The sequence below is a fragment of the Gopherus evgoodei genome, chromosome 3 (assembly GCF_007399415.2).
Source record: "Gopherus evgoodei ecotype Sinaloan lineage chromosome 3, rGopEvg1_v1.p, whole genome shotgun sequence".
Lineage (NCBI taxonomy): Eukaryota > Metazoa > Chordata > Testudines > Testudinidae > Gopherus > Gopherus evgoodei.
The window spans coordinates 16,279,386-16,299,977 of NC_044324.1; the positions used below are offsets into that span (position 1 = coordinate 16,279,386).

The 20,592-nt window shown below is 42.8% G+C and overlaps 1 protein-coding gene across 1 annotated transcript in view; it reads right to left on the reverse strand.

The window, feature by feature from the left end:
* Positions 1-2,085: 2,085 nt before the first annotated feature.
* KIF13B (kinesin family member 13B) overlaps positions 2,086-20,592 on the reverse strand; it is a 227,320-nt gene continuing 208,813 nt past the window's right edge. Inside the window, exons 38-40 of the mRNA XM_030555191.1 lie at positions 11,879-11,941; positions 8,386-9,427; positions 2,086-5,375 (exon numbers count right to left, since the gene is read on the reverse strand). Of these exons, the coding sequence (XP_030411051.1) occupies positions 5,086-5,375; positions 8,386-9,427; positions 11,879-11,941 (1,395 nt within the window). The 3' untranslated portion in view covers positions 2,086-5,085. The remainder of the gene's footprint in view (positions 5,376-8,385; positions 9,428-11,878; positions 11,942-20,592) is intronic.

Here is a 20,592-nt window from a genome sequence, read left to right on the forward strand (position 1 = left end):
ATCCAGCACCAGACTCAGATCAGAACCTCTCAATGATTTTATGGTCTGAACAGGTAGGAGCTGCTAGAATCAGACTCAGTGACTCTACAAGTGAGAAATTAGGAGTGGGTAGCTGCTTGCTTCAGAGTCATCCCCAAAGCACAGAAGGAAGTTGTATATGTGTCATTGGCTCCAAATCACTTGTATTTAGCCAGTCATTAATGATATCTGAGGTTTTCTTTGGAGGGGTGTGTGGGTTTGAGCAAAGTGGACAGCAGAACCAAATGCACGTAGCAGGAGCGGAAGTTTAGAGAACAAAAAGATGAATAAGGGAAAAACAGACTGGAGCAAGACACTTCTTGTTTGTAATCACAGTTGATCAAGCCATTTGCATCCTATAGTGTGAATCACCCACATGTTTACTTTAAACTGTCATTTTAAATTACTGAAAAGCTACACACAAATGCTTCAGGCTAATATAAAACTAGTCCCCCCCACTGGATTGAGTAAAGACTGACGCAAAGATAAGGCACTGTTTAAATATATATTTTGTGCAAAGAACTAACAGTACCAGTGTAATGGCAACACAAGATCCCACGGAAGCTTTTCCCAGCCCCCAATGAACCCATTTCACACAGTTTTTATTTCATACAAATTTGCCTGTCTGATATGTAATAACCCAAGCTGGATTCTTGATTCATACATAACACAAAAGAAAAAGGTGTTGAACCTTTTAAAGTCAGCGACTGAGTGCATTTGTTTCCTGATGAGCAGCAGGTACAGAATGGGCTACAACCCAGTTCTGAGTCACTGACAAATTCTCCCTGTCTTAAGGACTCTGTGGCTACACTACTGAACACAAACTTATCTTCATTCACTTTCCCACTAACAGAACATGTATTACGATTAGTGTGAATCAAGGCGCTCAAGAAGCCAAAGGTTTCTTTTCAACAAGGAAAGAGTTAAGACACCATGGGACAGCTGAGCTCTGATATCTTCTAAATAACATAGTAGAAAGTCTTGGCTTTGTTTTAAAAAACACAAGGATTCTTATGGCTGACCTGGGACAAACACAACACATTTCAACCGCATAAAACATTGTACCATGTGCAAATAAAAGGATTTATCTAGTGGCTACCACACATTTAGATCATTACATTTTCAATTCTCTTTGAAATCTTAAATATGCTTTACGATTTCTAGAAACCCAGAATCATTCAAAACAGACCTATTGGACTTAGAGAGAAAACTTAAAAATGTAGCAGATACATTACAGCAAATATTTGCTACAGATGTTTAATGCAGGAGCCATACCTTTTTTCCTGTGTAAAGTGCATGAAAGTCTTGCAAAATGTGTGCATAAAGTTATTTAATACAACCAGCCTCAACTACGAACTGTTCCAGCACAATTTAATAAGGTTTTTTTTTTTTATTGCTTTCATTATTTTTTTTAGGGTATGCTTGGCCAATGTGAGGATGGACAGAGCACTGACCTCAAATTCCTTTGAGTAAAAAACTGTATTCACTATAATGAGATTTAGGAACTAACATTAGGACAAAGTCTGCTTGAGGAATGTCAACAGGAGGAGGATAATGGAGTTTGAGAGCTTCTGGTAAGATCTTTTCCTTGATTTTTTTTTTTTTTTTTTTAAAAGAGCTTATAACCAGAAGCTGTAAGATGGAAATGATCTGGGTAGGAAAAAGCTCAGCTGGATTAAATTTTTGAGGGGTAGGGACTGGAGTGGAATTGAAAAATTCAAACATCAGTGGGCCGGCTTTATTAACTGTGGGCCCAATTCGAATACCCGGCGGTGGTCCTGGGCTTCGGCGGCACTGAAGGACCCCCCTGCTGCCAAAATGCTGCCGAAGACCCCCGGTACGGACCCCCCACCCGCCGCCAAAATGCTGAAGATCCCGGAGTGGACACCACCACCGAAACGCCAAAGACCCCGGAGCGGACTGCTGCCGGGTGAGTAAAGAAAAAAAATTAAAAAGGCGCCTAAGGCATGGGGCCTGATCCCTGGGAATGAGGCGAATCGGCCTAAAGCCAGCCCTGATCAGTGTGGTGAAGATAGATCTATATCTATCTATATATAAAAATAATCTATGGGTGAAATCCTGGGTCCACTGAAGTCAATGGATGTTTGACTATTGACTTCAATGGAGCCAGGATTTCATCCTAACCATCTACTCAAGTCTGAGAGGTCTGTCACTAAAACACAGCTTCCTTATTCAAGATGAATTGCTGAGGAGAGCTCTCTGGGCATTCCTAAAACTGGTGTAAGGCCTTGTCCAAAGTAGGCTGAATACATGGTAGCAACCGCTATGTTTAAAGCGCACTGTGCTAGCACAATTTCTTTCTTGTTAGCCAAATTATGCTGTTGTATAACTGTACTGATATTTTGTAGCATAGTTTTGTAACATGATTAGGAAAAATATCCTGTGCATACAGGTTAGGGTTACCAGGCCAAAGCTCTAGTGGGTGGCAGAGTTTCTACCCTAAACCCTGATCCTTCAAACACTTCAGTAACGTCACTCACAAGCTGAAGTGTTTACACAATCAGAATCACAATGTGAACACGGCCAAAAAGGAATGCAGACTAGGAAAAATAAATAATGAAATATTCACCCAGATTTCCTTTGCTTGGTCCCCAAACACTAGTGAAAGCACTGTATCAAATCTGCGAAGATCAATCATTTAACATATAAAATCTTCACAGAGACAGACCCTGTGGGTAAGATATGATGGTGCAAGAGAAAAGGGGATTAATAGAGGATTAATAGAAAACATGGATCTACCATTCACAACACTGTATGCTCCAAATAAGGGACCAATAAAAAGGATAAGTTAGGATTTTCCCAAATTCAATAAATGAAATGATGAGATTAATAAAAGCTAAGTCAAGAAGATGCTTCACAGTAGCCAGCCATCTGTACCCATACTGGAAGAATAAAAGTGAAGCTCATTTGGAAAAAAATATTTGAGAGAGTTTTATAATGCCAGGCAGTATTATGAGATGTCACATTGGTTAGAGTGTACCATCTCATTGCTTAATAAAATAAATTCTGTTGTTGCAGGTCGCATGTTTATGAAAAACAGTTATTCCTAACATTAAATTCAGGATTTAGCTTCTCCAGTCTTTGTTGCTAATTTCCCCATGTTTTCAGGCTTGAAAGGAGAGAAATATAAAAAGTTTTCCAACACTGGTCTAGTGGGTGGCAAACTCCTGTCCGACAACCCGTATTGCAGCTTTGTGCAGGGGAAGAAAAAAGTAGAACGTTTATGAAAATCTTAAAAACCTGCCTGTACATTTAAATTCCTTTACGAAAACGTAGAAAAGAGCAGAACTATACAATGCTGACAGGAATGTACTAATGCTTGGTAGTATTTAGAATGCTATATTCTGACCCATTCCAAATATTATTCCAACTACTGATTAGTTTCTATTTTAATTTTTATTCCTTCTGCATAAATTGATATTAATTACAGTCAATCAGCATAATTATCTCCTGCACTAACCGTCCCTACCTCCTTTAAAGTTTACTTTGATGACAATGTATGTTTCCCTTGGATACCTGAACCAGATGGCTAAGGCACTTAGACACATCTGTGCAGCATGGAGAGAGGCTGGATACATATTAAGCTTTAACCATTAATTTAGAATCCTGAATGTTCCTCACATAGATTATAAACATCTATTGCTCAAAATTTCTAATCCCTCAATGTTTACTGAACGAAGTATAAGAAGCTCTGTATATACTGTACAATTAAGTCTTATTTTTTTCTTTACGTAATTTGTTAGAAAATATCACAGGAAATTAAAAACTAGTGAAGGTCACCAAAGATAAAATCAAGTTTAAAAACAACAAAAGCCAGCCCAGTTCTCCCACCCTCCAGAAAAATGTTAGTTTTGAAGAAGAATGTGCAACAGTTCCAATAAAGTGATTTTAGGAGCAATCTCAAGACAGTTTTGCTGGCTAGGCAGGAGCCTTTCCAAAAGGGAGGCTATTCAGTATGACGCTAAATAGAGCGCCTATGTGCAATGGCAGGCAATGGGCAATTGTGAAGTGCAAGTATTTCATATTTTTTAAAACAATAAATAAAAATAAATACAACTGGATCATTCAGTATGGGAACAACAGGCCTTCACTTTACGAGACCTGGTGAAATGCAAATGCCAGTGAAGGTTGTGCATGGTGCTCATATCTTCCTTTGTGAGTATGTCACCAACAGGCAGTACAGACAGAACTGGAAAAAGCTGTTATAAATACTGTAGCACTTTAGAGAACACTGATATCTTTGCTAAAATCCTGAAGGCAAACTAAAGAAACAACGAGAGCAATATTCCACAGTGTGTCCAGGGAGGAAAGGAAGGCGAACAGAGTCTATGTCCTGTTAAAATAACTATAATCTATTTAGTGGGTTAACAATTTGAATATGCCTTGAAAAAACAGGGATCAAAAGCCACTGATAGGATAGAATCCCATTGATTTCAATAAGAGTAGAAAGACACGAACATTATTCAAGATAGGCACTGGTTCCAGGTCATGTAACCAAGTTGATTATTTTTGTTCTGTTTCCTTCACAATATAACTTCTTTCTTCTTTAAACTGTATCCGTTTTTCATTATTGCCTGATACAGACACAGCTTTTCCAAAAGGATGGAGTCTTGCATGCTGCATTTTGATGTTTACAGAACTGCCAACCATGTTTAAGGAAGTATAGATGTTGCGGGTCAGGAAATCGCTCCAGTTAATTTTTTGCAGCTGCTGGAAACTCATACAATATTTTGAATCACCGATCTGGCTGTTCATTCTGTGAATGATTTAAAACAGCACCATTAAACTCCCTCCCACAACCTTCACTATTTGAAATAAGACACACAATGAAGTGTCCCAATTTGTGTCAGGAGCCTAAACACACAGATCCATCACCATGACAAGGCAAAGATATAACATGTCAGCAACAAAAGTAGAGAAAAAACCCTCCTTTAGTGTTTGCCAGAGCTAAGTTTACCAGGTTGGTTTAACGCTGCAAGCACATCCACTTCGGTGATAGCTTCACAAGCTATTTTTGAACCAGCTTGTGGGGCCTGTAAGCCTCTTTCAGTTAGCCCAAGATTTCCTGTTCTCTGCATTCTTCTGCATCTTCTCAGGTTGGAAAGCAGATCCTTCCATTTTGGCTAGGCCTGTCAGTGATGTCAGGTTGGAGGCTGAGCCTGAGAAATTGTTGCTCTTCCGGTTCTCGGGCGTAGCTCCCCCTTGCAACCTAAGCCCAGCGCTCCGTCGTCTTGCTGCTCCGGTGGCTTTTTTCACTCTGTTTGGTTTCACGAGGAGCCCATAGCCTGGGTTGCATTTGAAGTACTGCCTTCCCCCAATGGAACCATCATTCTTACCTTTAACAAAAAAGAAAAAAAAAGATGCTACAAAAGGAATTTCGCCCTTGTGCATATATTTACTTATGAGTACCCCTCATTTTAGAGAATCACTGGAGTCATCTGTATGTCAATATATCAGTGATCAGAAAGGATTCCATAAATTGACCATCAGTCCATGGCACACCCAGTAAAACCGAGTTATGAGCCAACACACCAAACTCCTGAAACCAGGTAGAAATGAATGCCGAGTGGCAATTTTCTGGAGATAATCAGTATGGAACTGAATGGGCCCATTAGCCTTTTTCTACTCTCCACCATCTATTGAAAGAACTTCTTTAAACTTAGCCCAGATGTTTAAATATTCTGTGCAGCAACACAAGCATAATCCAGAGACAAATAAAACATCTGAGAGGAGGGAAAAAACCTATAATTTGTGGCCTGATTTTCAGACGCCATGATAGACGGAAGTCAAAGGAAGCTGTAGGGACCGTACTTTAGCACCTCTAAACACCAGGCTATTGGATTTTATTATTGCTGGTGCCATATGCACCCTCTCCATTTCAATCTCTCCACTACACAGGGCATTGCAATGCAGCTCCAAAATGCTCTGTTCCAGATGCCTGGACAATCACTGTTATCTTTGTAAACCAATATGTTCCATTTGCCAAGAACTATCCTGGATCATCAGAAGCATCTTTACATAGCGCATGCTTCACCCTTTTGTCTTCACAGTTTCCCCTCATTCTAAGCACTCTAGTGCCAGATCACTTGGCCACTGGTGGGTACCTGTACTGTGGGTCCTGAAATCCCATGAGGTGGAGGATACAGCATTCTGCTCAATCCACAGTTTACTGTGACAAGATATGAACTTCTGTTCCTATTTCTTAAATTAAATTTTATAACAGAGGTGAATTTACTTTAGAAATAAACTACACTCCAACAGATGGGAGACATGAGATGAAATTTCCCCCACATATAGGGAATAGGGTAATCAAAACAATCTTCACCCCTGACAGTCTGGCAGACAATCACCAGTCATGTGTGAAGTAATAATAATAATAATAATAATTGGAGATATACCCATCTCCTAGAACTGGAAGGGACCTTGAAAGGTCATTGAGTCCAGCCCCCTGCCTTCACTAGCAGGACCAAGTATTGATTTTTGCCCCAGATCCCTAAGTGGCCCCCTCAAGGACTGAACTACCAACCCTGGGGTTAGCGGGCCAATGCTCAAACCACTGAGCTATCCCTCCCCCCAACGTACAAGAGCTTCAAGAAGATGAGAGACTGCTTGGGAGCAGGGGAAATAAGTTAACTCCTTAGCATTTGGTATTGAAGCTGGAAAAACGGGGGCACGTGGACTCTTATAACTGAGAGTTGGGGCTGGAACTTTGACAGAAGTCAGAACCACAGATTGCTCTTTGGGACATGTAAGCTGTGTCTTTTCTGTAAAACTTCAGCCGAGAATGCTGTATCTAGTTTAGTTTTTACCAAGCATAAATCCAGGTATGTTTAGACAAATATTTTACTTGGAATCCTCTTCTTTTTAATAAGCATTGTTTTATGGAAAGACCTGGTGTGTGTTTTGTGAGATGAGAGAGGGCAGCATCACCCAGTCTAGTCTCCTAGGAGAAAGGCACCAAGGCAACCACATGGAGGGTAAAGTTCTGGAACCTATATACTCTTCTCTTCGTGGACAAAGGCATGGTGAGGGTCCACTATTCCCATGACTGGCAAAAGATGAAAGTGTGTAATTTGCAAGGAGGGATCAAATAGGACAGAGGTGGAGGTGGCCTACTGGTAACACCAATTCTACATCTTTATTTGTATGTTTACAATCTATAAAAAGAGCACCCATGTGGTGCCCTTAGTAAACGTTAAAAAATTAGACTAAACAAACATGGCTGTCAATTCTTCCAGATCATGTTAACCCAATGACAATAAATATTGTCCCCTTTTAATACCTAGATAGACTAGATCAGCATCACTCACCCTAGTCAACATCCATCTCCTCTTGAGCAAAGGAAAAAAGGTGCACCTTGAAGGCTAATAAACTTGGGCTGTTATGGAGCTGAGATGGAAGCAAATTCTAAAGGTTTGGGGCCTTAGCATAGAATGGTCTGCCCGCCAATCCCCTATCTTGTACCTTTATCTCATTTTTTTCAGATCACTCATGCTGGGTCCACCATCTCTCTGTTCCACATCCTCAGCATACTGAGAACTGCTTGAGACCTACACATATTAACAGGCCTCCAGCAGGAGCAGCATCTTTTCCTCTTCACAGAGAAGCTTGCATCACCAGCAGCATCTCTGGAGGTCTGACATTGCTACTCCTGACTGATTGGCACTTTTTCAGATTGGAAATCAAACACCCCTCCTCTTCCCCCATTAAATGATCTAGTCTATTCCCTGGTGCTCGATGCATGATTACTCTATGTGTGTGTGTGTGTGTATGTATACACACACACACACACACACACACACACACACCTTGTGTGCTTTTTGCGGTCCAGTTTTAAACAATTTGGGAGAGATTATCCTTAATGTACATCTCGTCTTCTATTTAGTCCAAATTTTCCTTTCTTCATTTGCATTCCATGACTCCTGCTGCACCCACTCTGGTCCTCTTTAGAAAATTTCTCTTTTCTTGAGGTTTATACATTTATATACTTGTAGATCGTTAGTATTGGGCTTTGCAGGGGAAGGTGAGGATTAGCAGTTTGAATGATTCATCAGGACACAAGAAACCAATACATTACTGAGGAGAGGGGACTATGTGATGAGATCAGATACAGTCTACGCTGGCAGAGGCACTCTGGGCAGACACACGTTAGTCAGAGACAGACTGACGGAGATTCCAGTAATCAAGGTGATTTTTTTTTTCTTGAACATCTAATCTACATAGCCTAGAACATTTTTTCTGATCATGAGCCCTCCCAGGTGTCATATGTAATCTGCCTGTTATGAATGGATATCAAGAGCTGTTTAGTATTTATCACATTGCAACCTGCCACAGAGCATATCTTACCTGAAGGCAAATCGAGTTCCACACCAACCCATGTTCCCTCTTGAAAGTCAGTGGGGCCAACATATCTAATTGTGCCTGTCTTATTTGTGCCAACAGTGACATATTCTCCCTCTTTTAGCCATTCTGGGATTTCACTGGCATCTTCAGAATCAGAAGCCGCTTCCAGTTTTTCATCAGCTGTCTCTGCACCATTATGGCTCAATCCTTGTGCAATCACCCGGTTCTTTTCTCTCTCCTCTTCCTCTGGGCTTGAAGAACACCCAGAATCTCCCCCCAGCATGCATGTAAAAGATTTGAGCTCAGATGTCCTGACTTTTTGGATTTTGAATGGAGAGGCTGTAGCGCTGGGCTGCGACAAGAGGACGGGTTGTGGTTTGGGAGCTCTTGATTCTGAAGCAGAGATGGGCTTTGTGTGGTCCTTTTTCCTGGCAGCTTGTCCCACTGACTCTCCAGCTGTTGAAGCCATTAGCTGTTTGGTCAGAAGCGCTTTCTTTGGGATGGAGGTAGAAATGTAGCTTTTTGCATCAATGGCTATAGAGGCAACATCCAGTTCTTCACTCTGAGTCACAGGGGGGGCAAAGGACTTGGACTTTAGATGCTCATTACCATTCACGTCGCTGCTGTCCTTAGGTCTCACATGGGCAGTGCTGAGGTCAGAAGCAGCTTGATTATCTCTTTTAACAGCAGGGTAGCCCTCTGAAGTGCACTCTGTCTGCATTGAAATGTCAGTAGCAGAAGTTACCTGAACAGCTGGGGTGGGTGGGGAGATGTTGCTCACTGTAGATGTTTGACCACCTGTCTGAGCAATTGCTTCGTTCCATGGAGTGAGCGCTTCAGACAGAGTCGCTGTTGAAACACTGTGAGAAAAGTAACCACTTGAGGCTTCACTCAGGGGACTTGGAGGCCCCTCTTGGGAGTCCTGTGCCTGAATGTCTGCGGTATGCTGCTGTGGAGGCACTTTGGGCATCTTTTCTTGGTTCTTTTCTGCCTCTGCAGATTGCCTGGCCATTTCAAATGGTTCTTTCCCCCCTTCTTGGTTAATCTGAAAAGATGACAAGTATGGGGTTATGGTATTCAAAACATCTGGGCTGATAATGCTGACATATGGCCTTCTTGAACTATCTAAACCTCAGCTTTATCCAAATCCCTGCACATTTGCAGAGCTGGACGGGTGCTTGTTGATTTATAGCCAGTTTACAAACCTGGTGGGATTATCAGTGCATTTCTTCCATTAATAAAAAAATAGTGTCCAGCAAAAGAAATATGTTCCCCAATATTTACTGAAAGATCATTTATATCACAGGAATGGTCATTTGCCTTTTGAATGTCAGGATTTATTTGAAATGTGAAACAGCCATGATCTATAAGTCTCTTACAGTTATCTGGCTTAACTCAGGATGGATAAATTATGCATTTCTAAGTAAACTGTCATTTATATCCCTGATTCCAAATGCCATTCCCCTCTCAGTACTGCCACCACCACATACTTTCAGAGTATGAAATTAACTGCACCACCGAGATTAACAGCCCATTTTAGTGATGTATTTCTTGGCTGTACAGTTTACTATATAGGATGGATCAATATCTTTTGCCAGCAAATGTACTCTAAAAGATTAGGATGTCTTTAAATCTTTTTCTAGGGGGGCGGAGGGTGTGCATGAGGAAGGCAAACTTGTACATATTCTATTTACTAACTCACCTGTGTTTATTTTTGTTTTCTGTTCTAAATTAGTATCCATTGGAGTGGAAAGTTACCTAGAGTTTTCAGATTTAGAGAGACAGTGAGTGATGTAATATCTTTTATTAGATCAACTTATGTTGGTGAGACACAAGCTCTGGAGCCAACTAAGCTCTTCTTCAGGTCTGGGACAGGTACTCCCAGCATCACAGCAAAATATAAAGTGAAACACATTGTTTGGCATAAGTAGTTAATACGTGTTGTAAAGGACTATTCAAGGTACAGTGGCCCGTTAATACCTCTGCAGTCGTAGGACAAAAGAGAGAGGGTTACTGGTTTACAGATTTTTCTAATAAGCCATAAATACAGTGTCTCTCTTCAGTCCATGACTTGTACTATCTAGCAGAGTAATGAATTTAAACTCCCAAGCTCCTCTTTTGAAAGAGTTGTGCAGGTTTCCTTTCAGGATGAGGGCTGATAGGTCAGATACAGAGTGATCTAAGTGTTCATCACAGGTGATGTGTTGTTTTTGCCTTTTATCATTTTCCTGTGTGAGTTCATTCAAGAGCATAGCGAGTGCCTGGTTTCACCCACATAGTTGCTATTGGGGCATTTAGTGCACTGAATAAGGTGTACCACATGTTGTGATAGGCATGATCCATCAATCATCCATCAAGCTGTGCCATGGGGAAGGGGAAGTGCCAACAAAAGATTTCATAAGCCATATGCTGACTGAGCATAGCAGGTAGCTTTCTGTAAGCAAATTAATTTATTTTTCAATCTGCAAGCCAAGATTTTTTAAAAATTTCTTTCATAATCTAGAGACCTATGAGACTGTCTCACTCACCTTTTTTCTTTTTGTTTCTTTTCAAGTTATTTTCTAGTGCTTTGCCCAATCTAGTTTTAAGTGTCCCAAGTGATGGGACTTTCACTCTCCCTTGAGGAGACTGTTCTAAAGGAAATATAAGTGGCATTTAGAGAAAGCGGAATTTGATTGAATTACTGGTGCGTCAGAATCAAAGGCTAGCCTTCTACTGCTGAGTGAAATGTACTACAGAAAAGTTTCTGAAAACATTATGGTTAATTAAAATATATTTTTAGCTCTTTTATAGGGAAGGGCGCTGTACTGTAGATTTAGAAGCTCTATCCTTTCTTTGCGTTTTCCCTTTTACATAAGCTTTAACACACATTTTGTTAAGACAAAATAAGCACAATAGGAGAAAACTGATCTGCTACTCACAAGATTGAAATTCTGCTAAACTGTGGGAGATCATAAGAGTGTTTTCTCTGCAGGTTAGTGCTAGTCTTTTTCATGTCGATATCATGAATTAGAATGAAATGTATAACTGAGAATCAAATTAAACGTTCAGAATAAGGGATATATTCTGTAAAAGCAGCAAAGAATCCTGTGGTACCTTATAGACTAACAGACATTTTGGAGCATGAGCTTTCATTGGTGAATACCCACTTTGTTGGATGCAAACGGATATATTCTGTTTATAGAAAGCACCCTAGTCCAGCACTTTGCCTTTTAAAGCAGCAGGCAGCTAAACTTCAGATTCTTACCTGCTAATGAAATCATATGATTAGCAAGGTTTTCAAATATAAAAGTGTAACAAGCAATGTAAGAGGAGAATTTAGCGGGACATAAAAACCCATTCCAACCTACATTACAGTTAATTGTCTAAGCGAAGCAACAATAAAAATGGAAGAGGTTTGACGTAACGATGCCAGCAGTAGCCTTTGCATATAGCACTGTTGCTGTTTCCATTGGTTTCCAGTCACAAGATATTGTGGACAATGTAGTGTGCCTACCTGTTTTAACTTGGTAGCACTGGCATCAATGCTGGCAGACTGAACCATAATTCGTGGGACAGGCTGCAGGATAGGGAGAAAAAAAAAAGCAGCATTATTCACTTATAGGATTAAATATTGCTGAACTGGTTTAACTGAAGAGGAAAAGCTTTAAAATATGTATTTAAAATTCTGGGATAACAAATAGTCTTTAGTGATAAACTGGGCTTTGCTTTTTTTTAAAATGGACTCTGCTGACCCACATTGTACCAAGAGGGGACAAATTAATGTTGTCTTAACCCAGGTAATGAGAATGTCCCTGCATTTCCACACACATGCAACAGAGAGAACTACACAGGGCAAGGTTTTAAAGTGTAAATAAAAGAGATTTTTGTGGTGTAGCCACAGAACGGCTGTTTCTCTGCCACGCTGATCATTAAACAGATCACAGTTGGAAGCAAAAGGAAGAGGAGTTGCCTATGCTACTTCAAGCGGACATCACTGAACAAGCAGACAGATTCACTATTAGAAGTGGCCAAAATTCATTAGAAATTTCAACCTACTTACGTCCCCTGCCAAAATATTCTCCCCATCTACAACATGAGTTTTACAAGATTTTCAAACACTGTGCGCTCTATCTCAGTCTGTAAAAAACTACATCCACAGAAGTTTGTTTTGAAAAGAGGCACCATAACTTACAACATGGAGGATGCTAAACTGAAAAATATGTGCAAAGTGGGTGAGGTTCTCTCTTTTATTGGACCAACTTCTGTTGGGGAGGGGGAGAGAGAGAGGCTTTCAAGCTTACACAGAGCTCTCCTCCAGGTCTGGGAAACTAACAAAAGGTCACTGCTAAATACAAGATTCGAACAGATTGTTTAACGTAAGTAGTTAACGCATATTTCAAGGGTCCATTCAAGGTGAAGTTAACATCCCTCCAGTTATAAGGAGGAAAGTAGGGTGGGGGGAGCCAGTTTGGTGACAGGGTGTGTGTGTGTGTGTGTTAATGGGTTACAGATTATTGTAATATGTCATAAATCCAGTGTCTGTTTAGTCCATGATTTGTATTGTCCAGCAGAGGAATAAATTTAAGCTCCCAGGTTCATCTTTTGAAAGTGTTGCGCAGGTTTCCTTTGAGGATGAGGACTCATAGGGTCAGATACAGAGTAATCACTTTGTGAAAAGTGTTCATCTACAGGTGATGTGGTGTTTGTGTCTTACTTTCCTGTGAGCTCATTCAAGAGCATAGTAATTCGCTCGGGGGGCATTTAGTGCACTGTATGAGGTACACCACGCATAGTGATAGGCACGTGCAGGACCCATGGATCTTGAAACATGTATTGTGGAGGGTGTTGATCATTGTAGCAGTGGAGATATGGTCTGCAGGGTTTTGCATCTGTTTTTCTGGCAGGATCTGGTGCTGCTTTGACTTGGTGTGTCCTGGTCTGCGGGGAGCTTGCTTCTGATTATGAGCTTGGAGAGGTTGGGAAGTTGTTTGAAGGCCAGAAGAGGGGTTCAGGAAAATTTATTTCAGGCTGGGGTCCCCACTGAGTGTGGGTTGTACTTGTTTGATGATACCCCATATGATAGCTGGCAACTAGAGGTTTGTGGTCAGAGGGGATTTTACTTCTGTACTGAAGTAGGTTCTCTTGGGGTATTGGTGGCCCGTACCTCATCCAGTGCTCTAAATACTCCCATAGCATTGTCCTACGTAAGAACATAATGAGAACAGATGGAAGGGAAGGGAGAAACTCTTGGAATGCCTTCCTTACAGCTGGGAGCTCAGAATGTTGATGTGCATCCTGGATTCCCGTGGGGTCCATGTTCAACTGTGTCATGTGCTTTCCCACATGCGCTCCTCTACCGTTCCAGGGACGAGTCAGTGATGATTATTCTGTCTGGGAAGGATGGGAGCAAAGGGATCCTCACACAGACTTGTTGTGGGTCCATCCATCACTGGAGGGATGAGAGTACCTTGGGGGGAAACTGTCAGCATAAGGTTCATGGCATGTTGCATGGGTGAGTAAACTCTCTGAAGCCACATCTGGAGGCAGCAAAGGTGAAGGTGATGATGTATGTGCATGAAGCCATGTGGCCCAGGAGGGACAGGAAAATCCTGACTGGGACAGGAGACTGTTGGCTCTGCGAGTGACGAGTTCTTGCAGAGACTAGAATCTGTCCCTTGGTAGGTAAGTTTGTGCTGTAACTGAGTTGATGGAGGCCCAGGGTGTGGGGTCCAAATTTGATTGTTCAACATTTATGCTGACTCCGAGGGAGGAACAGAGTCTGAGCAACATGGAGGTCAAGATCTGGGTTTTGTCTCTGGATCACACTGCTAGCAGCCAGTGTGAACACAAGGATCCCATAATGCCTGAAGTGGGTCACCATAACAGTGAGAATTTTGGTGAAGATCTTGGGGGTAGTGGTGAGTCCACATGGCAGGACCCTGTATTGAAAATTCTAAGGGCCTACTGTGAACCTCAGGAACGATGTGTGGGTCAGATCAATGTCTATGTGAAAATAGGTGTTCTGCATATCGAGAGCCGTAAACCACATGCCTTCTTCCAATGACAGAATGATGGCTGCTAATGTGACCATACGAAACCTGGAATTGCGGATGACATGATTGAGACAACAAAGATCCAGGATTGCTTTCCAAGCACCCTTCTTTTTGGTATTAGGAAGTAAGTTGAACAGAACTGTGTTTCTTGATAATCTGGAGGAACCCACTCTATCTCCCCTCTTTGTAGGAAGATGTCTACCTTTAGGGTGAGGATGCTGTCGTGAGAGTGGTCCTTGAGGAGGGATAGGGGAGGGGGTTGTGGATGAGGTAGTGTGATGAACTTGATCGTATAGCCATAATGGATGACATTTAGCACCCACTTGTCCATTGTTATTGCACTCCAAGCTGGTAAGAAGACCCCTGAAGGAGGTGGGGTGGTTGTACAGCAGCAGGCAAGGTAGCTGACAGCTCTCTTGGGTTTCTCAGAAACCTCTTTTCTGAGAGGGTTGCATGTGTGATGAGGAAGGCTGTGAAGGCAGATCTGGAGGGTGAGATCACTGGGTCTTCTGGCGCTTCTGTGGTGGTTCATGAGGCCTTAGATGGAAAAGCTAGGAAGTCCTGTACTGCTGTGTGGATGGTGGGTGATAGAATTTACGCTTGGGTGCAGGTGTGTAGATACCCAATGAAGAAACTGTGGCTCTTGAATCCTTGAGAGTGTGGAGAGAATCATCCGTTTTCTGATTAAAAAGTTGGGATTCAGCAAAAGGGAGGTCCTCAATGGTATTTTGTACTTTCTGGGCAAACCAGAGGAATGCAGCCACGATTCCCTCTGCATGACAATGCTCGTAGCCATCGAGCATGAGGAAGTGTCTACCTTGTCTACAGCTGACTGAAACACTGTCCTTGCCACCAGTATGCCTTCCTCCAAGATTGACTGGAACTGGACCCCATCTTGTTGAGGTAGTTTTTCAGCAAAGTCCTCCAGTTTGCTGTAGTTCAGGAAGTTGTATTTGGCAAGCAGTGCTTGATAATTCGAAATCCTGAACTGGAGGCTAGCTAAGGAGAAGTTTTGTATCCCAGAAGGTCCAATCCACTGGAGTGGAGTGTGGGAGCTGCTGTTTGGACCGCTGCATTGCAGCCTGTACCACAAGGGAATTGGGGTGTGGAGTGAAAAAAAATTCAGACCCCTTAGCTGGTACATAGTATTTCTTTTCTGCCCCCTTGGGGTTAGGTGCACATGTGGCCGGAGTATGCCAAATTGTTTGAGCTGGTTGGAGGATGGAATTGTTGACTGGCAGAGCAACCTGGTACTGATTGATGAGTGAAGGATGTACAGGAGTTGATGTTTTGTGTCTTGTACCTCCTCCAGGGGGATGTGAAGTTCACCCACCACCCTCTGCAGGAGATCTTGGAATTGCTGAAAGTCATCTGGGGTGAGAGGGAAGGTGAAGTCTCTGCAGCATCTGGTGAGGACAACAAAAAACAGTCCTGCTCCAGCTGTGCTTCTGGAATCAAATTCAGTGGTTCCTCCTCCATGATTGGCTCGGAGCATCTACTTGAAGGTGCTCTGGGCAGCGAGAGAGGAAAAGTCTCCCTCACACAGTGGGTGAGTTCTGAGGCTGGGTATTGGGGCCAGAGTCCAGAAAAGGGGCCAGCATGACAGATTCGGAGGGTGCTGCGGTGGGCCCCAGGGCATAGGGAACCAGTGGCTCCTCTCTGGTTGGACTGGAGGATATTGCCACGATGTGGATGGCCTCTTTGAGTACTCATAGTGGCGGTAAGGGATGGGCAGCCCCTGCACTTCATCCGACTCCCGAGTAGGAAAATTTGGACACTGGTTCCATCAACAGTACTATTGAAGCCAGTGGAAGCATGTAGACCGGGGGTGGGCAAACTATGACCCAGGGGCTGCATCTGACCCTTCTGATGTTTTAATCTAGCTCTCGAGCACCTGCTCCGGCGCTCCAGCCAGGGAACGAGGTCAGGGTTTGCCCCACTCTGCACATGCCGTGACTCTGTGTGGCTCCTGGAAGCAGCAGCATGTCCTTCCTCCGGCTCCTACATGTATGGGCAGCCAGGGGGCTCCGCATGCTGCCCCTGCCCCAAGTGCCACCCCCGCAGCTCCCATTGGCTGGGAACTGAGGGCAATGGGAGCTGCAGGGACAGCACAGTGTGCAGAGCTGCCTGGCTGCACCTCCGCGTAGGAGCTGGAGCGAGGACATGCTGCTGCTTCCAGGAGCTGCTTGAGGTAAGCACCACCCAGAGCCTACACGCCACCCCCTCCCGTGCCTCAACCCCCTGCCCCGCCCTGATCCCCCTTCCTGCACCCCCAACCCCTCATACCCAGCCCCCCCCAGGCCCACCCTCCAGCCTCAGCCTGGAGCCCCCTTCTGCACCCTGCACTCCTCATTTCTGATCCCACCTCAGAGCCCACACCCCCACGTGAACCTCAACTCCCAATTTCTTGAGCATTCATGGCCCACCATAAAACTTCTATACCCAGATGTGGCTCTCCCCTGATGTAGACCATTGGCGGACGTGGTGAAGGATGTCTTCACTGTGGCATGTCCTGGGTGGGAGATCTGGCCTCCCTAGAGGTGAATGGTAGCAGAAGGCATGGAGATCTTGGCTCTCCCACAGCGAACAGTTCCTGGGGCTCCAGAGACCTTCCCGATTTCCCTGGCCTTAATGGTACTCTTTCTATAGTGGGAACTGGCACCAGCATGGTGGACTTTCCCAGAGTGGGCGGATCACATACCTTAAGCGGGGCCGACATTGATGGTGTGTTGGGCTCGGTACCTGGTACCAACAGATCTGCTGGTTTGTGCGGATTCTTGTCACGATTATGCATCTCTGAGTGCGCTGCTATCCCATGGCTGGTGCTTGTTGGAGGAAGACTTACTGCCATGTTTATGTGCATGCTTCCTTACCTCCAGACTAGGCCCCGACATGGGGTCCATAGTGGTGGTACTGACAGAGCCAGACTCGGTCTCCATAGCCAGCAGCGTTAATCCTGGCTGTATCAGGTGATGTACAGGGGAGTTCCCCAGCCTCGGTCCAAATGAGATCTTATGGTGACTTCCATGAGATGCTTCTAGAAGCAGAAAGCCCACTCTTCTCAGGTATGGCTAGGGAAGGACTGGCAGATACTTCACCAAGATGAAATGTGGGCTTCTCTCAAGCAGCATTGATGTTTATCGCTGACCAAAGAGGAAGGAGGCACAGATTTTAAAGCCTAGGGTCTTCAGCATAGTCCAGTAACCATGTGTATGTGTGTTGGGTGTTTACCCAGAATTCCCCAAAGTCCTAATTCTACTCCAACTAACTACTAACACAGTAAAACAGCATAGGACTAATAAAAACTATATACTGTACAACTAAACTCTTTTTAAAAGGTGTGTGACACATAAGAGGACAGTGGTAGTTTTGATCCAGACCATGAGGTGGTGAGACGGAACTGGTGACGTGGTTGGTCTGGCCCGCCCTTTATCACTTTGGACAAAACTATAAGGCAAGGGCACATGAGTGGACCAGTGGAGACTACTACTTGAAAAATCTCCAGTTCTGAACGCATGGTGCGCATATGTAAACCCTCAGTGGAATACAATAGGGATCATCACTCGAAGAAGTGAGAACTACTCCCATTCATCTCTATGAAGTAATGATTATTTAATTATCAAAGGGGTAGCCGTGTTAGTCTGGATCTGTAAAAGCAGCAAAGAATCCTGTGGCACCTTACAGACTAGCAGACTTTTGAAGCATGAATACCCACTTCGTCAGATGCATGCTCATGCTCCAAAACGTCTGTTAGTCTATAAGGTGCCACAGGATTCTTTGATTATTTAATTGTTGTCATTGTTAAGTATTTCACTTCTGATCAAAGCATATTAAAAAGGAAAGGGACTATCTTTAAATTATGCATAGGATCTGCACTTTTTATGGTGAGCAATGGCTCATTTTGGTGTCATAAATAAGGTGGCATTTAGGAGAGTATCTTCTCTCCACCCACCAACCTGATCCCTGGAACTAAAAGGACAAGGAGTAAAGCCCAGGAAGTCATCCGAGCCTCAGCAAGGAGGACCCAATCTGGAAGACCCCAGCAGGGCACCTAACCCTCCTCTCCCCCAGCCATGCTCGGTTTCCTCCACAACAGCAGGGCCTGGTTTGATTGGTGAGAGGCCAGGTAGCTCCCTTCCTGGCTTTAATGGCCACTGCTCCTCCCTCTGCTGGAGACTGTCTGCATCTGAACCTCTCTGAGGGGGAAACCAAATCTGGGGAACCCACCAGAAAATTAGTAATCATATTAAATATCTCTACTCCTTACAATCTACTGTGAGTGGCGTCTCAAGCAGGAGCAGCTAGGGAGAATGGCATCATTTTTCCCTCCTCATTCCTGGCTTAAACTTTCAAGTATTTACTAGAGTATAGTGCTTACCACTGAGAGTTATAATTATAAATCTACACAAGTACTGCTAGCGATTTAGGGTCTTGGAGAGGCAGCGTGTTCCAACAGATAGGCAGTCTGTTCTCTACTCTGGCTGTGACCCCATGTGTCACAGCCTCTGCCTCAGTTTCCCCATCTATAAAATATGGATGTTATAATATCCTCTTTTGGAAAGTGCTTTGAGGTCTATAGACAAAAAATGCTATAGAAGTGATCACAATGATCTTAAATAGTTTTCTTATTTTGATATTTCCCAGTTCCTTTATTTTTAGCATTATTCATCTGGCCTTCAAAAAAAAAAAAACAGAAAACCCCACACTTTCCTGTATTTTATCGAAAACCTTCAGTCTTACAGGATGCAAACCCATAAAATGTAAAAGCCTTGTTGATATCAAACAACAAAAGAAATAAAACGGTTATACTTTAATCATTCCTCATCAACTGCTAAAATACCATTCTCCTCCTGAAAGCATGACACGAAAACTCTTAAGATACCTTTGCCAGACAACGTTAAAAGTAGTATGGAACAAAAAAGCAATTATAAAAAGTGGCACTTAACCCACTTTGCTGTTGACAGGAAACAGATAGGCAAGATGCTTTTTACTCTCATCGGGTAGTAAAGGTATTAAAACAACTATTTGTTATGAATTGTAGTCAAGTTAGCTGGGGGAAACAAGTATTACTGCAATTTGTTATAACATATTGTGTTAGTGAAAAGACATACATTGACGAAATATAGGTTTCTGCATCCAGCGCCACATTCTGTATTCAAATGCATGAGCATAGTTCCCACTGATGTAAAAAGTGGCTGCACATACATCTGAGAGGCAGAATTTGGTCCTTGGACTATTCATTCAGGCCTCCCATAAAGATAATTTCTGGCATATGATCTGCAATGAATTGACAAACCAGGACTGAAAGAGAATGTCGAAGCACCCAGTTTGGTAATAGGTTCACAATAAGAGTTGCTAAACACAATTTAGTTTAGATTTTATAAAAAGAGAGTTATTCATGTTAAAAATATAAATAATAAATAAAAATAAATAATAGGAGATTTGGAGACTTCACAGCTGGGTAGCCAATCACTATATTGCGACCTAGAAAAATCTACTATCTATGTCCTATTAAACAGTTCTCTAGTTCATACATTTAAATATCAGATGAATTCTAACAATTAAGAGATTTACAATGATAAAAAGAAATAATAAGTCACTTCTTTAAAAAGTTGTTTGAAAGGAGATAGGATAGCTTTGGGGACTGGTAATGAGAAACAGAGCTTTTCAACGCTAGAAAAAAAGAACAGGAGTACTTGTGGCACCTTAGAGACTAACAAACTTATTTGAGCATAAGCTTATGCTCAAATAAATTTGTTAGTCTCTAAGGTGCCACAAGTAATCTTGTTCTTTTTGCAGACACAGACTAACATGGCTGCTACTCTGAAACCTTTCAACTCTAGATCACGGGATTAAATCCTAAAATGCTTAGTCTTAAGCATGTGATTAGCCCCACTGAAGTTAATTTTAAGCTCACAAAAAGACCTGTTAAACACATACTTATGTGCTTTGCTAGACTGAGGCTGGAGTGCTCCAGATCTTACTATTAATCTGGGGTTTGATTCTGCAAGATTTGTAGACCTACGTGAAGTGAGTTGGACTGAGAACACCAGATCCCAGCAGGCAGGTGATCATATCACAAAACCTTCCACCATAATAGGCACTTGTTTGCCTACTCACTGTATCAGAAGAGAGGGCAAGGACTGATTGGGCCAGAGATCCTAGAATTACCCTC